Raw genomic sequence first — 23229 nt, 5'->3', positions numbered from 1 at the left:
TGTCTAAAGAACAAGTACCTTGATCAACATTAAGGTATCAATAGTTGCAAGACCGTAAAGTTATTGTTTTTAAATGATGTGAAATCTTTTATATTAGATGATATGGACTGATTCTTATATAACACTTTTTACTCTCCTGGAGCAATCAAAGCACTTTATATAGCATCCCTCATTTACGCATTCACACCCATTCCCACAAGCACTTTCTTCTACGCTTTAAGTGCTTTCTAGCTAATTTTCACACACATTGCAATTTGGGGTTAGTATCTTACCCTCAGATATTTAGCATGCAGATTGGGGGAGGCAGAGATCAAACCACCAACCTTCCGATCAGAAATACAATTATTTGTTGGTTACCTCTGAATATCGATATCAGAGGTATATAGGCTCCTATTTTTAACAGAGTAAATCCTGTAGTCAGACTGTACATAAAGCTATCCTTTCTGTCTTTCTCTTTCCATGTACAGCTGTGGGGTTTATGAATATTCCCCACCCTAAGCTATGTATGATCTGATATCACTTTACTTCCTTTGCTGGTTTAGATCACAAGCACTTGAGTCAATTTAAATCAGTTTTGTTTATTTAACAACAATTCACAACAACAGTCACCTTAATATGCGTTATTTTGTAAGTTAAACACCCTGCAATAAACAACAAGCACCTGGTAACAGCTGAGAGGAAGAACTAAGTCTGACACTGACAGAAAATAAAACCTGTGCATGGTAACAGTCATGTGTGAATTTGATCTATCTGGAGCAACGAAGCGCAGAAACAAGAACAAGTGTGCAAACAACTTCAACATGTTTTTCAACCAACACAACAAACGAGACTGTAGATGTAACAATATATGAAGTTCATACAAACTGATCATTTCTCTTACAGGAAACATATCTATGTAACACAAATTGCGCTCCATGAGGCAGCTTACTTAAAATAAAAAGAACAAAAAGTTGATCTTTTCCGAAAAATGTTAAAAGAAGAAAAACAGTTTTATAGAAATATGTCAAGTGATGCTTAATTCATCCAGGAGAAAAAAAACATGTATGCTTATCATACACATCAAATGCTTTTGGGAAAGACACAGAAAACATCTGTAAATATGCACTGTTCAAAAAAATTAAAGAAATTGCTTTTAATTCGAGTAAAGCATCACGGCACTTAAACATCTCTGCTCTGTGAAGTAGCAAAACATGCAGGTCACAAAAGGTGCATCCCAAATCAGGAAGCATTTTACAACTAGATGTCACTGACATTTTTTCCTTTCTCATCTTTTCTATCTGTCTTTTTGACTAGTTTTACATTTGGCTAGAGTGATCATCGTTACTGGTAGGATGAGATGAGACAATTCCTGGATGCTACAGAGGTTGTACAGACAGTCTAGCTCCTCTAGGACGGCAATTCAATGTGTGCAATTGCCAGGTTTGCTAACACAGTCTCAAGAGTTTGTCACCCACTGTGAGATCCTACGCTGGTGCCTGTGGGTCCTGGGTTCCTCCTGATATGACGATGCCCAGCCTCATGTGTTGAGAGTATGCAGGCAGTTCCTGGAGGATTAAGGAATTGATACCACTGACTGGCCCCCACACTTGCCTGACCAAAATCCAACTGGGACATTATACTCCCTCTCCATCTGAAGCTGCCAGGATGCAGCTCAGACTGTTCAAGAGCTCACTGATGCCCTGGTTCAGATCTGGGAGGAGATCCCCAGGACACTATCATCTCTTGTGGAGTATGCTCCAACATTGTCAGGACTATCATTTTGAGTTGGTGCAATGAAATTTCTGCATCTTTTTTTTTCACTTTGATGTGTATCAAAATTCAGCCCCCTCTAGATTGATTATTTTGATTTCAAGATGTTGTTTATTTGTATTTTTTATTTATTTATTTATTTAGCAGCGAACATGTAACAACACTTGCAGTTCAGTGAATGTTCATGTGTGCAAAGCATCCTGGTCTCAAAGCCAGATCATCACTTGGGCTATTATGATGAAAGATTTTTTTTATTTTACTTTATTTTACAGAACAGTGCATAATCTCAATTTCTCCAATGATCTCTTAAATTCAAATGAAACTCAGTTTTGTCACTGATCCAGTTGGTTTTGCAGATCTTGTTATTAATCTGAAAGAAATGATGCAGCATAATTCAGTCGTTAAAGGTGATTTAGAGCTAAATTTTCTTCCAATAAAACTTATTTGAGTTCATCATTACAGCAACAAATCACAACATGTAACCTATTTTATTTCTGCACAGTTACCCAGAGCTGTTTTTGATTTAACTTCAGAATAAACTGTTTCATCAGCTGCTGCAGGAGCTGGTTTCCCTGCAAAGAAATGATTTGTCAAATGTGATTTCAAGCACCTCTTTGTTCAAAGTGACAACTTGATTTATTTTTACAACTTTTCCTTCTTGTGTAAAAATAATTAAAACTCGGAGCAAGCATGAAATTAGGTACTTATTTAATTACTTTACTAACCTTTGTGTCTCTTCGGTTTCGCTTTATTGTAATAGACCTGTGCGTACAACAGGGTGTCATCTAAAAGAAGATGGACAGATGATCAGGATAAAAAGCCTCAGTTCAACCCTCCTCCACCCCTGGTCATTAAAGTCAGTGACTCTACAATCCAGTGAGGGATATTTATGTATTTATGTATCTCTGATATCATCACTACCCTCTTAAAATGATGAAGTAATGGTGTAGTCAATGAGGATTGCTTGATGCATAAAAAACAAGAAAAAAATTACATATCTTATTATTTTACTCACCGTTGTCTTTCTTGGTTTTATCGTGGGAGACCTGTGCATACAACACACTGTCATCTGAAAGAGGATGGACAGATGATCAGGATAAACAAGGGTGAAGTGTGTTAATTTTTCATTACATTTATATCTCTGTCAGTCAACACCACACTGATCACATAAACCTATTGAAGGTCTATTAAAGATGAGATGTTTCTGTCATGTTTAAAAACATTTTCTATTAAAACCTGTTAGCCCTCAACTCAGTGTCACATCAGCTCAACCCTCCTTCATCCCTGCTCAGCACGACCCTTTCACTAAGTTCGAATCCAAACCTTAAGGATCACTCTTCACTTTTCCTCCATCTCTGTCAGGAACCTAAATTCCAGTGAGGGAATGTAGCTCATACCATTTATGTCCTTTGAAAACAATAATCTGATCTAATCAACAGACTCCTCACATGTTTTTCTATTCTCCTATTTCTGATAAGAACAGGGTTGAAATTAATTACATGCAATGCTTGTAGGTGAAAATATTACACTCACACTAATATAATAATAATGTTTATTACATATCTGCATACCTATATGCTACAGTGGCTTGCAAAAGTATTCGGCCCCCTTGAACTTTCCCACATTTTGTCACATTACAGCCACAAACATGAATCAATTTTATTGGAATTCCAGGTGAAAGACCAATACAAAGTGGTGTACACGTGAGAAGTGGAACGAAAATCATACATGATTCCAAACATTTTTACAAATAAAAACTGAAAAGTGGGGTGCGTAATTATTCAGCCCCTGAGTCAATACTTTGTAGAACCACCTTTTGCACCTTTTGCTGCAATTACAGCTGCCAGTCTTTTAGGGTATGTCTCTACCAGCTTTGCAGATCTAGAGACTGAAATTTTTGCCCATTCTTCTTTGCAAAACAGCTCCAGCTCAGTCAGATTAGATGGACAGCGTTTGTGAACAGCAGTTTTCAGATCTTTCCACAGATTCCTGATTGGATTTAGACACCAGAGAGGTCAGGGATAAAGTTATTGAGAAATTTAAAGCAGGCTTAGGCTACAAAACGATTTCCCAAGCCTTGAACATCCCACGGAGCACTGTTCAAGCAATCATTCAGAAACGGAAGGAGTATGGCACAACTGTAAACCTACCAAGACAAGGCCGTCCACCTAAACTCACAGGCCGAACAAGGAGAGCGCTGATCAGAAATGCAGCCAAGAGGCCCATGGTGACTCTGGACGAGCTGCAGAGATCTACAGCTCAGGTGGGGAATCTGTCCATAGGACAACTACTAGTCGTGCACTGCACAAAGTTGGCCTTTATGGAAGAGTGGCAAGAAGAAAGCCATTGTTAACAGAAAACCATAAGAAGTCCCATTTGCAGTTTGCCACAAGCCATGTGGGGACACAGCAAACATGTGGAAGAAGGTGCTCTGGTCAGATGAGACCAAATGGAACTTTTGGCCAAAATGCAAAAACGCTATGTGTGGCGGAAAACTAACACTGCACATCACTGTGAACACACCATCCCCACTGTCAAATATGGTGGTGGCAGCATCATGCTCTGGGGTGCTTCTCTTCAGCAGGGACCGGGAAGCTGGTCAGAGTTGATGGGAAGATGGATGGAGCCAAATACAGGGCAATCTTGGAAGAAAACCTCTTGGAGTCTGCAAAGACTTGAGACTGGGGCGGAGGTTCACCTTCCAGCAGGACAACGACCCTAAACATAAAGCCAGGGCAACAATGGAATGGTTTAAAACAAAACATATCCATGTGTTAGAATGGCCCAGTCAAAGTCCAGATCTAAATCCATAATAATCTGACTGAGCTGGAGCTGTTTTACAAAGAAGAATGGGCAAGAATTTCAGTCTCTAGATGTGCAAAGCTGGTAGAGACATACCCTAAAAGACTGGCAGCTGTAATTGCAGCAAAAGGTGGTTCTACAAAGTATTGACTCAGGGGGCTGAATAATTACGCACACCCCACTTTTCAGTTATTTATTTGTAAAAAATGTTTGGAATCATGTATGATTTTCGTTCCACTTCCACGTGTACACCACTTTGTATTGGTCTTTCACCTGGAATTCCAATAAAACTGATTCATGTTTGTGGCTGTAATGTGACAAAATGTGGAAAAGTTCAAGGGGGCCGAATACTTTTGCAAGCCACTGTAGATAGTACAGAACTTAAAAAAAAGAAAAGGAATTTTATTGAACTATACCAAAATCTACCGAACCGACATAACACAGAGTGAGATAAACATCAAGTATATCAATTTGTCTATTTAGGAAGCGTAAACCCGTCTGAATCCGTTTTAGCTGCTTTGGTGCATTCAAAGTGACAAGAGGTGCACTGAAGAGGCAACAACAAGGCAACTGCCAAAAAATAAATGTTTCTACATGTGCATGTTTCTTACAGTTTGACCAGAAACATGCACATGCTGCTTGATTAAAGCCCTTATGGCCCAGATGCTCAGCTCTTCTTGTGTTACGGATCATCTCCTAGTATGTCACAAGAACTTTCCTGAGAGGGCACTAAATGTGTCGTCCTGAACGAGCTGATCTATCTGAATGGACTGGAGGTGCTGTACCATCTCATACTACCAGTAGTAACAGGAACACCAGCAAAAAGCAAAACTAGAAAACAATCAGTCAGGAGGAATGAGATGGATTCATAAAACAGATTCACAGTGGTTTACGTTTTGTAGGACAGACTGGTCTTAAAGTTGAACTGACCCTGTGTTACACCAGAAGGACCAAGTGTCCAACTTCTTTTTCTTCTTATCTGTGTGGTGTGCAGCATATTTCTAAAACTTCCATGTTTAAACATAAATAATCACATAGTCTTCATATATCTATGCTACTGTATCTACTTTACCATTTTGTGTGTCATCGTGGTCTTTGATTGATTCATAAACACAAGCATCACCTACAAAAACAAGCCAATGTTAGATTGAAAACTGAAATTCTTATGTATGAATCATCATCTAAATCAAACTAGAAACAGATATATTGGACTTTGAGTTTAAAGTCTGTCAGTAAATAAATTAATGAATAAAGCAACAATAATACAACTTGTCATGGATCAGGCTGACCTTGAAGAGTAGAAGTATGTCGACTGTGTTGAGCTTCATCCTTGATCATGTGGTTCATTGCAGAACTCTGATTTGTGCTCCGAGTCCTTTTAGAACAAAAAAAAACAAAAAAACAGTAGTAAACCTGTAGATTTAATAAGAAACACAGGATGTAGTTCTAGTGCAGGAGAGGGGAGATTTTAACCGACCTGGTAAAGAATGAATCTGGAAGAAAAGAAAATGTCAGTGTTATATAGTAAATTCTTCTGGTACATGGAGCTTTGAAGATACATCTGTGAATTTTATTATTTACATCATATTCAGTTCAGATAATGGTCTCACCCTTTGATTGTTTGAAGCGACACAACAGCAGAAGAAGAAGAATCAGTAAAATTCCACAAACGAGTCCAACAATCAAAGGAGTGAGAAATGAAGAACTTTCAGGCTCAGATGCTGCTGTAATAATAACAGGTTTTAATTAGACGTATTTATACAGATTTATCCACATAGTTTACATGGGAACATTGTAAAACCTAAAATATAGTACTATTTACAATATCACTATTCCTAATAAAAAGTTAAAAGATTGCAGTTGTTTTACACCATCCTGCTCGCTGGTGATTATTTACCTGAATAGTGATACAAAAGAAACTTTGATCTGAATGTCACATCACCTGTTCATCACTCCTATCTCATGTCATTTTGATTAGTTTGTCATTTCTATGGAAAATCACATGAGAAAGAAAAATGTATCTTCTCAGCCTGTAGTAGGACTGGACTGGACAAGAAATTGGCCCTGGCACATTTGGCCCAGGTGGCCCAGCGTGACCCCCCACCATGATGCCGCCCTGGGCAACCGTATCAAAAACCGCTACTGTGTCTGGCACTACTTCCTCCCACATTTCTGTTTCACACGCGTGAAAATTGCATATTTTAAAGCACGACCAATTCGCTTTGAACGCGCTTCGAGGTGCGAATGTGCACGTGTCCAGCTAGGGGCGTCTGGCGTTTTCTGGTCGCGTCTATCGCATTCGGTGTGAACGCACCGTAACAGAAAGGACCAGGATAGGTTCCAGCTTGTGCAGTGCAATAGGGCTTTGGAGCGTGATGTCACGGGAGGGGGTAGGCCAAATGAAGCACACGGAAGCGACAGCTATGGTTCGTACGTACTGTGTTGTCGGTTGCAACATTAGATCACACAATAGGGAAGGCAAGAAGCTGGAAAATTGGCTCTCTTTTCATCGTTTCCCCTCCTGGAGGCAACGGGAGGGATCTCATATATCCGATATTAATAAACGAAGACGTCAGGCTTGGATTGCAGTGGTCAGACTTGGACCGGCACACAAGGCGAGTGCAACGAAAGCGAAAAAGAGCACCCATCGGAGGTAACCCCCGCCCCAAAAACATACAAAATTGTGCTCATTGTACGCTAATCTGCACATAACTTTCAGATGAATCACGCACCTGGAATACTGGTGTACATTTACCTTATGTGTATGCACTAATTTTATCTTACATGCTTTCATTATGCAGCTGCAGAGTATGAAGGTGTGCCCCGTGCAGAAATAATAGATGAAGATCTGACAGAAGACCAACAACAAAATCACCATGTCATGGAGGCTGTGGACAGGAGTTACTCATATCATGTGAGGGTGAAGACACAACACTGCTTGATAAGAATGTTAAGGTGTGCTGTGTTTTGGTGAATATGTGCCCCAGTGTGGTTGTCAAACCAGGGCCAGATGAAACTTGCTCTTGTTGAATATTCATAAAACTGCTGTGTTGCATGTACAGTTCATTGTAAATAATTGTACTTTCTGTAAAGTGGTTTCAATAAAACAGAAATGAAAAGCATGTTTATTTTTTTTATTTAAGATCTCTTCACATGTACTTAGCAAGTACATGTGCAGGTACACATGAAATGCAAACTATTTACATGGCAACGCACAGCTGGCATCAATGGTCAATCGTTCATCTAGAGCAATTTTGGGGGCAGCTGCTGAGGAGAAGTCAATGTTATGTGCAACCTCTGGCTGTATCTTGGTCATATGGTCATTAGATGTGCGCCTCCAGGAATTTATAATTCCGAAAATGATTCGCCGTGTATGCGCTGACTCCACAGACAAGGTACGCGATGATATCGGGATAGGACAACGGCGGTAGGCTGTCTGGGTTTCCGCTCCACTGCCTTATTTCATACGGGTCCACATTACCAATGCACGCTATGTTTTCCAAGTACCGCCTCTTAGCGTCTGGGTGCAATCGGTCGCGATGCAGCCCTTTGTCTTTTGCACTGATTTTAAGCATGGTTCTGACAGTCCTGCTTCCAACACAGTGTGTTTGTTTTGATTTGTGGCCTTCTGTCATGGTGCCGCGATCCCACAATGCACTGCGGCGTGACGTCAACTCCAAAGCCCTATATACAATTTCTTTTACTTCATGGCAACTGAGCCATGAAATCTAAGACTAGTAAAACGTACCTTTTGTCCATGTAATTCATAGTGTTTCCTGTTGCTATAGTAACTAGAGCAAAGATTTTCTTTAAACCGACACAATATTTTGATTCACTCTTGATAATTCAAATACAGTTAATGTCAGTTTTGCAGAGAGAAAAAAACCTATACTTCTACTTGTAATCGATCCCTTAATTGGTTAACTTAGGGACATGGATGTTCTAGGTACTTTCAATGAGGAGAAGAGGAACAAGAAAACTATAACACCTCCTTATGCTGTCTTATAGAGAACACTCTATGGCATTTATTACAACACAACACATAACAGTCTCATCAGCAACTTCAATAATATGCGGAATGTTAACAACACTTCTGATACAAAACCCAATATAATCCCCCCTTCAGTCAGTCAGTTCAGTTTCCGTATTAGTATTAGTCCATTTATGTCTCTTATCACAGTTCTACCTCCACCAACCACTCTGGTTTGGTGAGGAAAGGAAAAAAAAATAAAATATGGTGTTGAAGTAAAAAGTAATAATAAAATAAATTCAGAGCTCTGAGAAAGCTTTGTCAATCTACCCGGTAGTGTGTGTGTGTGGATAAGCCCAGTGCTTATCTGCAAAGATGAGTAAAACTCGTTCGCCGTCCTTCTGGGTGAAGCGATGCGTCTCTGGAAAAAAAACCCCCACTGGATTCGCCTTCCAATCGCCGATCGAGTATCCAGCAACTGTCTCTTGCACTATGTCTCAACAAAGTAAAATAACAACTGGAAAAAGAGATGCAGGGTAAGCAAATCCTAATAAGTCTGTAACTGTAAGAACCTTAACACTTAGAAAAACAGTTCTTATTCTCTTCGGTACTCAATGCGCCGGTGTGCGTTCTTCCTCTAGCTTGCTGGCTATCTGCTCGCTGCAGCTCTTCTTCTTGCCGCATAATGCAGTGCAGGACAACTATAGCGCCATCACTGCCCTCTGTTGGACAGAATCAGTACTGCATACATTAAACATTAAATCACTGACTTGAACAGCAGTGGATAACCTTGAGAGGGTTACATTCTCCCCCTTAAGCCGCATGCATCCTTGCATGTGGAACTTACACGGTTTCAGCAGTCCCGGGCATTAGTTGATCTACGCTGGGTACACTGTCGAGGGTGAAAGCTTGGGTGAAAGCTTGGTCTAACCCAGAGAGAATAGAGTGCATGACTGTCACCAAAGGATTTCCTAACGTTGGATAAGTTAGCTTCTTTGGAGCTGATCGCTCCCTTGATGACCTCCTTAGTCCAACACCCTCTTCAAGAATAGGGACATCTTTAGAGAGATTTGGTTCTCCTTTTCTTTCTTCCTCCACAACTTTCATTTTGTTGCTCACTTCTGTAATCAAGGTACGACTATCACCCAAACTGCGTGAGAGTTCTTTAGATTGGCTGTCTTCAGCCGAACTGATCTCATGCAGCGGTGACCCCTGAACCTGGTCCTTCTCATCGTCTCCGTTCTGGGTCATCACTGACTGGAATTCGTGAGCATCTGGATTTAGAGTAGAGGGCTCTGGACTCAACTCAGATTCAACAGTGTGAAGCTGATCAATCTGTCCCAAAAAGTCTTCTGTAGCTGACTTTTCGTGGACTTTTTCTCCAGCCAGTCTGTCCGTGACTGCAGTCTGGTCGGCTTCTTGGAGTCCATCTTGCAATACATTAGGCTCATTACAGGGTAGAGAATGAAGAGAGTAATACTCAACTTCATCTTCAGTGCTCTCCTCATTGCTGGTTTCTGAAGAATCAGTCTCAAATGTTTCAACTGGTGGTGAGTTTGCAGGTTTAGACCGTGACACTGCTACTTTGGGTGCTGTCTCTTCCACAGTGGGTGGGAGAAACCCACAAGGTAAGAGCAGATCCCTGTGTAGCACTCTTTCTGGCCCATCTGTTCCTTCAGGCACCACCACAAAAACAGGCGAGTCCTGAATCTGTCTGATCACAGTGAACACGGTTCGGCTCCACCGATCAGCGATTTTGTGCTTCCCCCTGATGGCAACATTCCTTAAAAGGACTCTATCTCCCTTGGCAAGGGTGGATTCCCGCACTTTACTGTCAAACCTCTGTTTGTTCCGAAAAGCACTCTTTTGACTGTGCTCAATGGCTAACTGGTAGCTTTCTGCAAGACTCTCTCTCAACTTTTTGATATATTCAGAGTGAGAGACGCTGCTGGATCTTTCAGGGCACAGGCCAAATGCTATGTCGATTGGGAGCCTCGGTTGTCTGCCAAACATCAACTGGTAGGGAGTGAAACCTGTGGTATCATTCCTTGTACAGTTGTACGCGTGTACTAAAGGCTGCACAAAATCTCTCCACCGAACTTTATCTTCTTCCTCCAGCGTCCCTAGCATTTGAAGAAGGGTTCTATTGAACCGCTCGACAGGATTGCCTGGGGATGGTAGGGTGTGGTCCTCGTCTTTTTATCCCAAGCAGCGAGCAAAGATCTTTGATCAAGGCAGACTCAAAATCACGACCCTGGTCGCTGTGCAACCTCTCAGGAAATCCATAATGGATTAAAAAATTGCTCCACAAGGCCTTTGCCACAGTCTTTGCTTTTTGATCAGGAGTCGGAACTGCAACTGCGTATTTAGTGAAATGGTCTGTTATGACCAAGATGTTTTTAGTCCCCTCTCATCTGGTTCCAATGTAAGGTAGTCCATACAGACCAACTGCAAGGGACGATTAGTTTTATGTTCACCAAAGGAGCACTCCTTTCAACTTGTGCCTTTCTTCTGAGACACCTTTCACATGTCCTGACCTTGTCATTTACATCGATGGTCATGCGGGGCCAATAGAACCGAGCTCGGACTAAGTCCAGAGTCCTATCAACACCCAGATGGCCCACAGCATTGTGGAGCTGGTCAAGGGCAACTTCTCTGTACCTTTGCGGAAGAACGAGCTGATACATGGGTTCCCCTTGAATGAAGCGCCGGTATAAGACCTCATCCATTACAACTAACTGATCCATTATTCTTGTCATTAACTGAACTTCTCTGTCTTCGTGCCTTCTTGCCTTGTAGGAGAGACGTTTTCCGGCAAGTACAAGAGTCATTACTCTGCTGACGACTGGATCTGATTTCTGCTCATGTGCCCAATCGGCAAGAGACATTTTGCGGCAGGGGGCATGAACCAGCTACATCAGTTTGACAGAAATCTGCTGGTATTGCAGAGGTTCCAATAGCCAAACATTCTACTCGTGCAGGTGATGGCACCGCTGCCTCCTCCTCGAGAGCTGAAGAACACTGATGTCTCTCGCATACTGCTTTACTGCCTCAGTTGGAAAATCGGGCCCTTTGTTGCGGCGTAAGAGCTGTGCAATAAAGCTTTCAATGCGATTTCCTTATCAGTAGAACTCTGATCAGAGGCATCACAGTCATGTGGATGCGGACGTCTGGAAAGCCCGTCAGCATCTTGGTTGTTCTTCCCAGCTCTATACTGGATGTCAAAATCAAAACTGGAAAGAGCTGCCAGCCAACGATGCCCTACTGCGTCCAACCGCAGACGTTAAGACATATGTCAGTGGATTATTGTCTGTCACCACTGTAAATTTTGCTCCATAGAGATAGTCAAAAACTTCTCGGTGACAGCCCACTTCAGAGACAAGAACTCAAGCTTGTGTGCAGGGTACCTTTGCTCGGACCTGGAGAGGCCCCTACTGGCATAGGCAATGACCCTTAACTTGCTCTCCTGTTCTTGATATAAGGCTGCACCGAGTCCGCGGGTGCTTGCATCAGTATGCACAATATAATGTTTCTTAGGATCGGCAAACCCAAGAACAGGGGCTGTTGTGAGCTTGTGTATCAATGTCTCAAAAGCATCTTCACAGGCTGGGGTCCAATTGCCATTAAATGGCTTTTTGAGATCCACACTTGTAGAAACCTTATGGGTTCGGCCAGAGAGACTGGATTTTCTCTTTGGTGGGAGGTAACCAGCTGTTAAGTCATTAAGGGGTCTTGCGATCTTGGAATAGTCTTTTATAAACCTCCTATAATATCCAGCGAACCCAAGGAAAGACTTGAGCTCCTTGATGTTAGCTGGTCTTGGCCAGGTAGTGAGGGCAGCTATTTTTGCTGGATCTGTTTTGACCCCTTCTGAGGATACAACATGGCCAAGATATTGGACAGATGTCCTGAAGAACTGGCATTTCTCTGGCGACAACTTTAAACCAAATTCTTTCATCCTGTGGAGGACCTTCAGCAGTCGCTCCTCATGCTCTTCAAGTGTCGCAGAGAAAATGATGACATCATCAAGAAAAACCAAGACTTCACTCAAATTCATGCTGCCCATACACTTTTCCATGACTCTCTGAAAGGTGCTGGGAGCATTTGTCACTCCTTGGGGCATTCTGTTAAACTCCCAGAATCCCATGGGTGTCACGAAAGCAGTCTTACATTTGTCTTCTTCCTCGACTTCCACTTGATAATAGCCGGATTTCAGATCCAGGATGGAGAACCACTTGGACCCAGTCAAAGCCGAGAAAGATTCTTCAATGTTGGGCAAAGCGTAGGCGTCTTTAATGGTCTTACTGTTCAGTTTGCGATAATCTACGCATAGTCTGATGTTGCCATTTCTTTTCTTGACCACAACAATGGAGAGGCGTAGGGGCTCTCTGACTCACGTATGATGTTCGCATCTTGAAGCTCTTTTAAATGTAGTCTGACTGCCTCGTAGTCGGAAGGGTGAATGGGTCTGGGCCTTTGTTTAAATGGAGATGGGTCTGAGAGTCGAATTCTGTGCTTAATCTGAGTAGTGTGGCCATAGTCGAGATCATGAAGAGCAAAAACTTCAGAAACTGAATTTAATTTCTTTGTTATTCTCTCTTTCCACTCCTCAGACAACCTTGACTCAGCAAAGTCAAAGGTAAGTGTTCCTGTGTCAGACACAGATACAGAGTTGCATGCAGCTGTAGCTGGAACCGACGGATATTGGTCACCTGACAGAGTCTTGACAGTTCTTTCAGTCAAGGATGACACAGCTTTTGGAAGGATGAGTTCTGCAATAACCTGGCCAGCAGGTATTTTAATATCATGTGCTGTGTCATTTTTAACTAGAACCGGGACCTTAAATGATGAACATAAAGGCCGTGTCATTACAAAACTGCAAAACAAGAGCCCACCAGGCAAGGTTGACTCTAGAGGCTCAACCATCAGGGTTGTGTCAGATGTTGTTGTGACCTTCCTTGCATATCCATTCAAGGCCATTTTTCCCCTGCAGGAACAGTAATGCACTTTTTGCTCTGCAGTTTCACTTTCCCTACTCTGCCATTGTCTTGACGGGTTTTGAACCTGTGATAGAGATGCTTCACCAGTGGAGAGTGATGAATGTTTTTTTCCTGTAACACATGATTTGGCTGAGCTTTTCCTAAGCCAACTGTTTCATACAAAATATCCAGGGTATTAGTCCCTATCAGCAAGGGCACTTCCATGTTTGTCCTGTGATCAGGAACTACAAGAATAAGCGTGTCAACCTCAGCTGATTTCCCCATGACACTTTCAGGGAAATGGATGGTTGTGGATATGTATCCCAGATAAGGCACTTCCTGACCACCAGCACCTTCAATGTCCAGCAGATCCTGGATGGGAAAGATTTTCTGACTAGAAAGGTTCCTGTCATAAAAGGACTTTGATACTGTGGTTACCTGGGAACCTGAATCAAGTAGACTGTTACACTGACTTCCTTCAATTGAGACTGCTGCAGTACACTTTGGGCCAATAAGCCTTTTTGGAAGACAGTCAAAGAGTAATTGGGCTTGGGAATGGGTTTCACATGTGACTTTTTCTTTGTCCTGAAACCTTATGGGACATCCTGGCTCATTCTTGGGTGCAGTCAGTCCCTCCACTGCGACCGGTCCAGTTTAAATGACCATATTTGGCTTCCCACTCTCTTTGCCTCTCCTCAACTCCTTGTATTTCTGATCAACCAAGATCTTATTTGGAGGACCTTCACACTCTCTGGCTATATGTCCATCATTACCACACTTGAAACAGAACCAAGGTTTTGGTCTGGGTTTAGGTGCCATTTGTTGGGCTTGTACTGTAACTGGAGTTATACTAGCAGAGGCATTTAGGGTGGGATTTCTCTTTTCAGCGTGTTTTTGTTTCCTTTGCTCTTTCTTTTTGTTAAGTTGCATTTTTAACTCAGTTACCTGCTTCCTCAAATCCTCTGTTTCTGTGATGTACGTCTGAAGTACACTGGTATTCACATCATGCGTGGAAGACATGTCTGGGACCAGCTGCATGTGGACAGATGATTTAGCTTTACACCCCAAAATGACGGTTCATTCGATCAAATTTTGCAGCCCTCCTATCTTCTTCAGTCCGTAACTGTAGAAGAAAATCAGAGAAGTCAGGAGCTGTATCTGAATTCAGTTCAGACTGCAATGCTAAGATGAGGGACTGATCCCAGCAGCAGCGGCGAAACTGTCTCAGCAAGTGTTTCCCAGTCTCTGAACTCCTCACACCACCCCTCTGTGCAGCTGTGGTGAGCAACACCTGCAACCGCTGAAGATACTCAGATGCCTTTTCCCTGTGTTCTGGTGGGTATTCAGAAACCTTGCAAAATTTCCTCCCATCCTCAACTAAGCCATAAGCTGAGCCAAGAAGCTTGACATATTCTCGAGGAGCCGCATGTGGGCCAAGCTGCCTCACCAAGTCAGAGGCTGGGGGAGTAAGCTCTCAAGAATCTTACTGCGTTGTACATCAAGTGGGAGATTATCTTGAATCATGAGTTCCACATGAAGTGACCACGTCTCAAAATCTACTTCATTTTGGGGTTTAGGAACTCTTCGAAAATGGGCGAAGACCTTTAGAGCCCTGGTTTGGAGTGGGAGGGGCATCGCTTTTGATGGCGTGCTCCACGATTATCTTTTGGACTTCAGGAGGGTTGTACACATCATTGTCTAATGTTAGTTGAGAGACAGGGTGAGTTGGCTTGGAGACAGTTCTCTGTCCTTTTACTTTAGAAGTGGTTCGGCTACAACCTCTTCAATCTCTTTATTCTTTGCAGTCTGTCTACGTAGCAGGGTGTCCAACTATTATCAGAATCTGGTTCATTTTCTGAGCCCGAACTGTCACATCGTTGGCGTGAGAAAAGTGTGGGTGACATTGTCTTTGAAGACTGAGCAGTTTTACAGGCACCATCTACACGCCACATAATGTCTGGGTTCGAAACGCTGGGAAGGTACAGAGGGAGGGTGGAAGCCAACTTTATGACAGTTTCTTCAGATTCAAACTCCACCAGGGCTTTAACACCAGTACCTTGCCCTGTCTGTCTTACTCTAAGAACTTTATCAACACAGCCAAATTGCATACAAAATTCTGTAATTTGATCATCAGTAGTTGTTGCTGTAATTCCTTCAATGTATACACACTTCTTCATATCAGTACCATATTCCTGTTCTGCATACATTGTGAAAAACGGTAAGACTTAATAATCAACAGCTGTGAAATTTTAAACAAAGACTTACAAAAATCAGCTAAATGGAAGTGTTTTCAAATTAAATTTCCATCTACTCCTCCTGGCCTGGCTCGCCAACTTTTGTAATCGATCCCTTAATTGGTTAACTTAGGGACATGGATGTTCTAGGTACTTTCAATGAGGAGAAGAGGAACAAGAAAACTATAACACCTCCTTATGCTGTCTTATAGAGAACACTCTATGGCATTTATTACAACACAACACATAACAGTCTCATCAGCAACTTCAATAATATGCGGAATGTTAACAACACTTCTGATACAAAACCCAATATAATCCCCCCTTCAGTCAGTCAGTTCAGTTTCCGTATTAGTATTAGTCCATTTATGTCTCTTATCACAGTTCTACCTCCACCAACCACTCTGGTTTGGTGAGGAAAGGAAAAAAAAATAAAATATGGTGTTGAAGTAAAAAGTAATAATAAAATAAATTCAGAGCTCTGAGAAAGCTTTGTCAATCTACCCGGGTAGTGTGTGTGTGTGTGGATAAGCCCAGTGCTTATCTGCAAAGATGAGTAAAATCCTCGTTCGCCGTCCTTCTGGGTGAAGCGATGCGTCTCTGGAAAAAAAAACCCCCACTGGATTCGCCTTCCAATCGCCGATCGAGTATCCAGCAACTGTCTCTTGCACTATGTCTCAACAAAGTAAAATAACAACTGGAAAAAGAGATGCAGGGTAAGCAAATCCTAATAAGTCTGTAACTGTAAGAACCTTAACACTTAGAAAAACAGTTCTTATTCTCTTCGGTACTCAATGCGCTCGGTGCGTTCTTCCTCTAGCTTGCTGGCTATCTGCTCCGCTGCAGCTCTTCTTCTTGCCGCATAATGCAGTGCAGGACAACTATAGCGCCATCACTGCCCTCTGTTGGACAGAATCAGTACTGCATACATTAAACATTAAATCACTGACTTGAACAGCAGTGGATAACCTTGAGAGGGTTACATACTTTATCATCTTGCATTTACACAGTAAAGATGGCACTGTGCTGGTGAAAAACTTTGAAAATGTTTATATTCAGAAGAGCATTTGCATTTGTCTGCAGCCAGTGTGAATTTTTACCAATAATGACTATACAGTAGGGCTGCACGATTAATCGTTAGAAAATCACGATCTCGATTCATACTTATGTGCGATCTCATTTCCAAATGACAACGATTTAAAAAAAAAAAAAAGAAGAAAAAAAAAGACGACGACGATTGTACCGCATTTTGATCCGGGACGTAATGTGCTTGAAAACAAGCGCTCACTCTTCCTGCTCAACAAATGACAAGGGCGGAGCCTTATACCACGTGATACAGAAGCGCTGCCGTGATGCTCAAATTGGCAGGGAAAAAACAACAGAGAACACGTCAGGGATGACGAGAAAGTGACAGGAGAAAATCCGTCCCGGTCAACCACCCAAACATCAATAACGGGAACCTTATACAGCGCTTCCCTATACCCGTCGAACTTCCGCAGGCACAAAGAAATTACGGAGGCTATTACTTATCACCTGACCAAAGATATATCAACACTGTGCAAAACGAGGGATTTAGGAAAATGATCAACACCCTAGACAAACGCTACACAGTGCCGTCCCGCAACTATTTTTCTATTGTTGCACTACCTGCTCGGAATTTCAAGCAGTACAACCACAAAATGTGAGGCATTTATTGTTTTATGTTTATTTATTGTTTTTATGTTCAGTTTCAACTGTTACGAAGTTGATGTGCAGTTAATAAGTGCAATAAATATTTATATTGGAAAAGAAAATCATGAGAGAATCGTGATCTCAATTCTAAGCAAAAAAATCGTGATTCTCATTTTATGCAAAATCGTGCAGCCATACTATACAGTAGATATGGAGCCAGACTATATGTAGAATCATATCGTCATCTAAATATTATCTAGAGAGCAAAATGAATACTGTCAACATGAAGTAATCATTCCAGTCTGCTGAAAACTGCTGTGCACTTTTCAGTCTTACTTTACACGTGTAGTCTCTATCATGCAGAGAAATATTTAACTTCCCGACTACACTTTTCCTTGGATGTTTTGTAGTTCTTTATCCATGCTTCCACTCGGTGTCTTTTTCATGTATTTCACATCTAATAATTAACCCCTCTGCTCTGTATATCTGAAGCTAGATATGTTGTAGATTTTATATATACATATGTATATATATATATATATATATATATATATATATATATATATATATATATGTATATCATATTGTCCTCAGGTGATGGAGCAGCAGGTCAGCATTGGCGTCTCTATACCAGCTGAAAGTTGATGACACAAAGTGGTGACAAACTGTCTACAATGAGGCTACTATCAGCTGCAGCTCTTTGTCTGACTAACAATGGAACATGCTTTGTAGACCATTGAATTCATCCTGTGCTGACCATTATGACATTTGTCAAATGGAGATCACACAACAAACATGACTTACTTGATGCTGACAATGTGAAGGCTTCACTCCACTCTGTTGAAGAATATGAGTCATCTCTCAAATGCCGACTCTTACACATGTAGTCTCCACTGCTGGACTCAGAAACTCTGAATGTCACATCATTATTGTGTGTCCACTGTGTGGGTGTGCTGGGTCCTCTCCATTCATACTCCCACTCAGTGGTTTCACCTCCTTCCTGCACCTCACATGTCAGAGTGATCGTCTCACCTCTGAATATCTGAGGCCAGTTGGGTTGTTGTTTTACAACAACTTTATTGGAAACTGTTTACACATATTAACAGTTGAGATACAAATAGAAACATGAAATCAACACAGAAAACTTAACATTGTATGTTTGATAATCATGAGTGAATGTATATTTCAAACTAAATGACTGAACTCACAGGTTATCTCAATGGTGACATCATCACTTATATCAGTGTAGTAAACTGGGTTTCCTCTTGTTCCTCTGCAGCTGTAGATTCCTCCTTGAGATACTCTGATATCTCTGTTTTGTTGATCTCTGATTTGAACTTCAGAGGTTCTCTGAGTTCGTCTGAACCACTCATATTTCCATCCATCAGAGCTCTGCACAGAGCAGGTCAGTGTCACACTGCCCCCTACTGGTATGATTGTTGTTCCTGCTGTCAGTGTGGCCCTGGCTTTATCTGCTGTTATGAAAGGGGTAGAAAAATAAATATGTGTTTTTCATTATAACAACATAAGAACATTAAAAAACAATACAGTTTATATTTATATTAATATTTGTTGATCTCTAAATAACCATAGTCTAAATGTGTTTCAGTTCTCTAGCCCTGAATGTAAACTAATGTTGGTTAGTTGGTTTAGATAACAGAAACATCATCACTTTAAACTTTATGAAGCTTTTCATGTTTCTTATTTTCTGTTAGAAAATTTAATCTCATCCATGACTGACATTGTTGTTAAAACTCACACACGTACTAATGGCAAATTTCAGAGTCTGTGAGTATTGTAGCACTGACTTTACTGTGAACAAAGTAACAGGTACAGTGGTCCTGGTTAAAGTTCAAGTTTCAATGACAAATTGAATTAAATGTACTATATTTTATTATTTGAACAGGGATCATACATTTATGCTGTCTGTCACTGAAGACTTACCTAATACAGTTACAGAGACAGTATTACTGTTCTTTGTAACACGTGAGATCTTCTTCTCACCAGTGCACTGATATTCACCACTGTAATCTGCATATATAATTTCTAATTTCGAGTCTTTGTTTTCCCTGTAGGAGAGAAATTCTCGACCATCCCTGCTGATTCTGTACCACCAGTCAGTGTCTTTTCCTTCATTCATGTCACATTTGAAGGTAACAAACTCTCCAATGAAAAAACTGGACCAGCTGGGTTCAATAGTTAGCACAGCATCTAGAATCCAACACAACCACAAAGTTAACAATCTGAAACACTTTCTGTGCCATTCAAGGCACAACCTGTGTTTATATTCATAGAATTAAAAATATAGTGATAAATAAATAATTAAAAACAAAAATGTAAAGTATTTAAGACTAAAACAGTAGTTAAGATGAAAAAATAAAAAACAAAGCAACAAAAGTAAACCTTTTCAGTCACCTTGAGCGTGTCCAGTGCAGAGGAGCGTACAGAGCACTACAATAAAGACAGAAACTTCAGGCATTATCAAAGTAGAAACACTCAAATATGTCTGTGTAGGTTGTCAATTATACAGGTCATAGTAATCTACTTATGCCATATTTGAATGTCCAAAGAGCTCGGTAAGAAAGCGACTGGACTTCTTTAAGTTCCTTGAAGATTTTTAACTGCTCTTTCAAGAAGCTTCTTCAGTTCTAAACACTGTGTGAGTTGCCAAAGTATAAATAACAGTGTGGGCCATTATCACCAGAGGTTTCCATTTATTTATTTTTTTCAATCCTGTCCTGTCTGGCAGCTTTTGCAATCTGAATGCACTGTTGTGCCAAACACATTTTCTTTTTCCAAGATCAGCTCTATAAATTCTCAACAGGCTCCTCTTGTTTAGGGTTTATCTGTTTATTTCTTCATTTCTATTTGTGTTACTTAAAATTATTACATTATGTAGTGTTATTGCTTTTTGACAAGGTCTCAGGCAGAACAAGCAGGACAAAAAAACAAGAGAGGGACAGGGGAAGATGTAATAAATGGACAGAGTACAAATAAAAATTTATAATGTAACACCGACCTTGCCTCACCCTATCATGTGGTCTATGAGGTCACCTGACATGAGATGAGAGCGGGGTTAAGGCTCCTGGAAAGGGATCTCAAAACTGCATTGAAGGTGCAGACAGTAAGAGACGCCACCACAAGGTTTAAATTCCTGCGACTCTCCATCTTTTGGTTTTAGAACTGAAGTCGCCTCTTGGATGAGAGGTGAAATGTCTTCAAGAAACTCCTTAGACACTCAAATATCTCATAAAAAACACCTTTCAGTCACAGTGTCTACTATGATAGCTTACATTTTATATTAAGATGTAAATTATATCAAATTCTCACTGATGGAGAAACAAATGTCACAGTCCTGAGTCGGTGACCCAGTGTTTTGTGTTCTGTGTTACTATTAATCTTTGGTTTCATCATGGTTTATCATTACTAGTCTTATTGTTTGTGGTTCTGTATTTCTAGCTCTAGTTGTTCTTTGTTTTGTGATTTCTAGTTCTTGGGTTTTGTTCCTGTGCCCCTCATGTTTAGTGTAGGTTTAGTTCTGTCTTCATGTTTATTTTCATGTTCCCCAGTCAGTCGTGTCTCATGTCGCAGTTTGTCACTCCTGTCTCTGTGCTCTGTTCTCTCTGTTAAGTGTCAAGATCATGTCTCTGTGCCTGTCGTGTGTTTCCTCTTTTATTTTGATAGTCCCTGTCCTGTGTGCAGTGTGTCTAGTTTTGCTTCCCTTTTCTCGTTAGGTCTGATTTGTCCCGGCTGTGTTGGCACCTGTTCCCCATCCTCTCGTTGTCCTGCCTGTGTATTTAAGTCCTGTGTTTCTCTCTGTCATTTGTCATGTCGTACCCTCATAATGCTGTGTGTTTCTTCCCTCCCTGTTCCAAGTCAATTCCTAGTATTTAGTTTCTGGTTTATTTTATAGTGTTTCAGTTTGTAGTTTTGCTTTGTATTTGGATGAGAAGTTTTCCAGCGTTAAAGCTGCTGTTTTGAGTTTACTCCTCCATTTATAAGTCCAACATGCTGCCTGCCACACAGCAAATGTGGCAGGCAGGCACAACAAATCTTTCTTAGGTAAACTGAAGCAGCTCCACATACAGACTCAAATTAGAGTGAACCATCAAAAACATGTTGATAACAAAACATGAGTCTTCTGATTACATGTCCTGAAATGGTACAAATGACTGATGCTCTGTTCTTCTTACTAAAACATGTTTATGGATCAGTATGAATCAAACAATAGAAGTCAGTGATGTACTCACAGAATAGGCCCAGCTCACAGAGCAAAGTGGCTCCCATCCTCACATCCAGCAGTGACACGTCTGAAAACTTCTACAACTTTCTGTAAAGAGAGAGAGTGAAGCAGCAGCACAGCAGATACCAAAGAACTGTGAAGGAAACAAAGACTTGTTTTTTTTAACTTCTTCTTTCTGCTTCCTTCCTTTTACACAGAAATAGCAACTTAACAAGATCTGACCACAGCATGTTGTGACATCTTTATACTCTCCTGCTGCTGCAGAAACATCAGACACTTTCTTTATGAAAAGGCCTGTAATACAAAAACTAAACTGAACAAACATAGACATGCAGTAAGTTTTATTATACAAATATCAGCGTGACTGAGCAGCTAAAAAGGCAAAATAAGATCACAAATTCAGGATAATTTTTAAATGTGAAATGTTTAGGTTATTTTACGTGTCAAAAGCACAACGAGAACACAGCTCTGGCTGCACCTTCACACACCACACACACACCGAATACTCTTTGTCATAAACCATTAGAAGCATCAAATCACAGCACTGAAGCATGATCATACAGAAACAGACATAAGAAGCCACAAAATGCTAATGTTGCACTAAAGGCTGCTGCACAAAATCATTAAACTGCTTCAAATATCCAATTAATATGAAGTCATCTGTCCAGAGTGTATCTCACCTCTCATCCAGCTGTTATAGGCTCCAGCCCACCTGAGACACAGAACTTTATAAACAACCAAGAAAACAGATTCATACAATATTAAGGTTTTCTTAACTGACAAAGCTGAGCTTGATTCATTTAAAGTATTTCATTACACTAATGCAAAACAGAAATAGTGTCCTTAAGCAGAAGTGGGCATGAGGCAAGAGGAAGTCCTGCCCTCTCTCTCAGATTATACGTGCTGCTGTTTTCATGGTGATGTAAGCTGTGTCAGTGACCACACAGTGGGCTGGGTCCTGGGGAATGTGAGTAATGTTTTTAAAATCAAAACTGAAATCTAAAATAAAACACTGTATTACTCTTTTATAAACTGTTTCCACTGAGAACTATTAAAGAAAATCCAAAATTTACACCTGTTTGAGCTGACCACATACAAAACACTGTCAGTCTGATGTTTGGAGAGCAAAGCCGCAAACAGAGCCACCGTATGAATGCTATATTTGCGTTTCTTGTTTGGTTTCCTGATGCACATCTTTTTATACAGTATATATTCTATATACATATATATAACAGAGCACACCCACTTAGTACAAACAGCACAACACATGGGCAGTGGGTGTTTCCCCTTTTCTGGCAAGAGACAGAAACTCAGGATTAAATAACATCTCAGTTTCAGAAGAAATACCACAGAGTGGGGTTTATGCAGTACTTTTCTAGTTTTAATGACTATTAAACATTATTAGTACAAGCCACATTTATAAAACATTTTATTTTGTACACTTTAAATACTTTAAAAACCACACATCCACAACCAGTTTTAAACACTGGATATGGTTTCTCATCCAGTAGAGAATCAAAAGGCTGCTTCTCCAAAAGCTGGTGACTGTTCTTGAGCCATGCAGGTAAATAAAACTATTTG

General features: G+C 40.9%; 1 protein-coding gene across 1 annotated transcript; it reads right to left on the bottom strand.

The window, feature by feature from the left end:
* Positions 1-1755: 1755 nt before the first annotated feature.
* LOC116328637 lies at positions 1756-22496 on the bottom strand. The gene is made up of 14 exons (XM_039599906.1): positions 22329-22496; positions 21656-21781; positions 19821-19856; positions 19350-19616; positions 18614-18880; positions 18210-18491; positions 6162-6275; positions 6029-6044; positions 5841-5926; positions 5624-5674; positions 2765-2818; positions 2475-2534; positions 2256-2321; positions 1756-2119 (listed from the first exon to the last, which is right to left on the bottom strand). The coding sequence occupies exons 2-14, from the start codon at positions 21690-21692 to the stop codon at positions 2115-2117; spliced, it is 1341 nt and encodes a 446-aa protein (XP_039455840.1). The 5' UTR covers positions 21693-21781; positions 22329-22496; the 3' UTR covers positions 1756-2114.
* Between the last annotated feature and the right edge of the window lie 733 nt (positions 22497-23229).

The sequence above is a fragment of the Oreochromis aureus genome, linkage group 3 (genome assembly GCF_013358895.1).
Source record: "Oreochromis aureus strain Israel breed Guangdong linkage group 3, ZZ_aureus, whole genome shotgun sequence".
NCBI lineage: Eukaryota > Metazoa > Chordata > Actinopteri > Cichliformes > Cichlidae > Oreochromis > Oreochromis aureus.
This window is presented reverse-complemented; position numbering and strand designations above follow the sequence as displayed.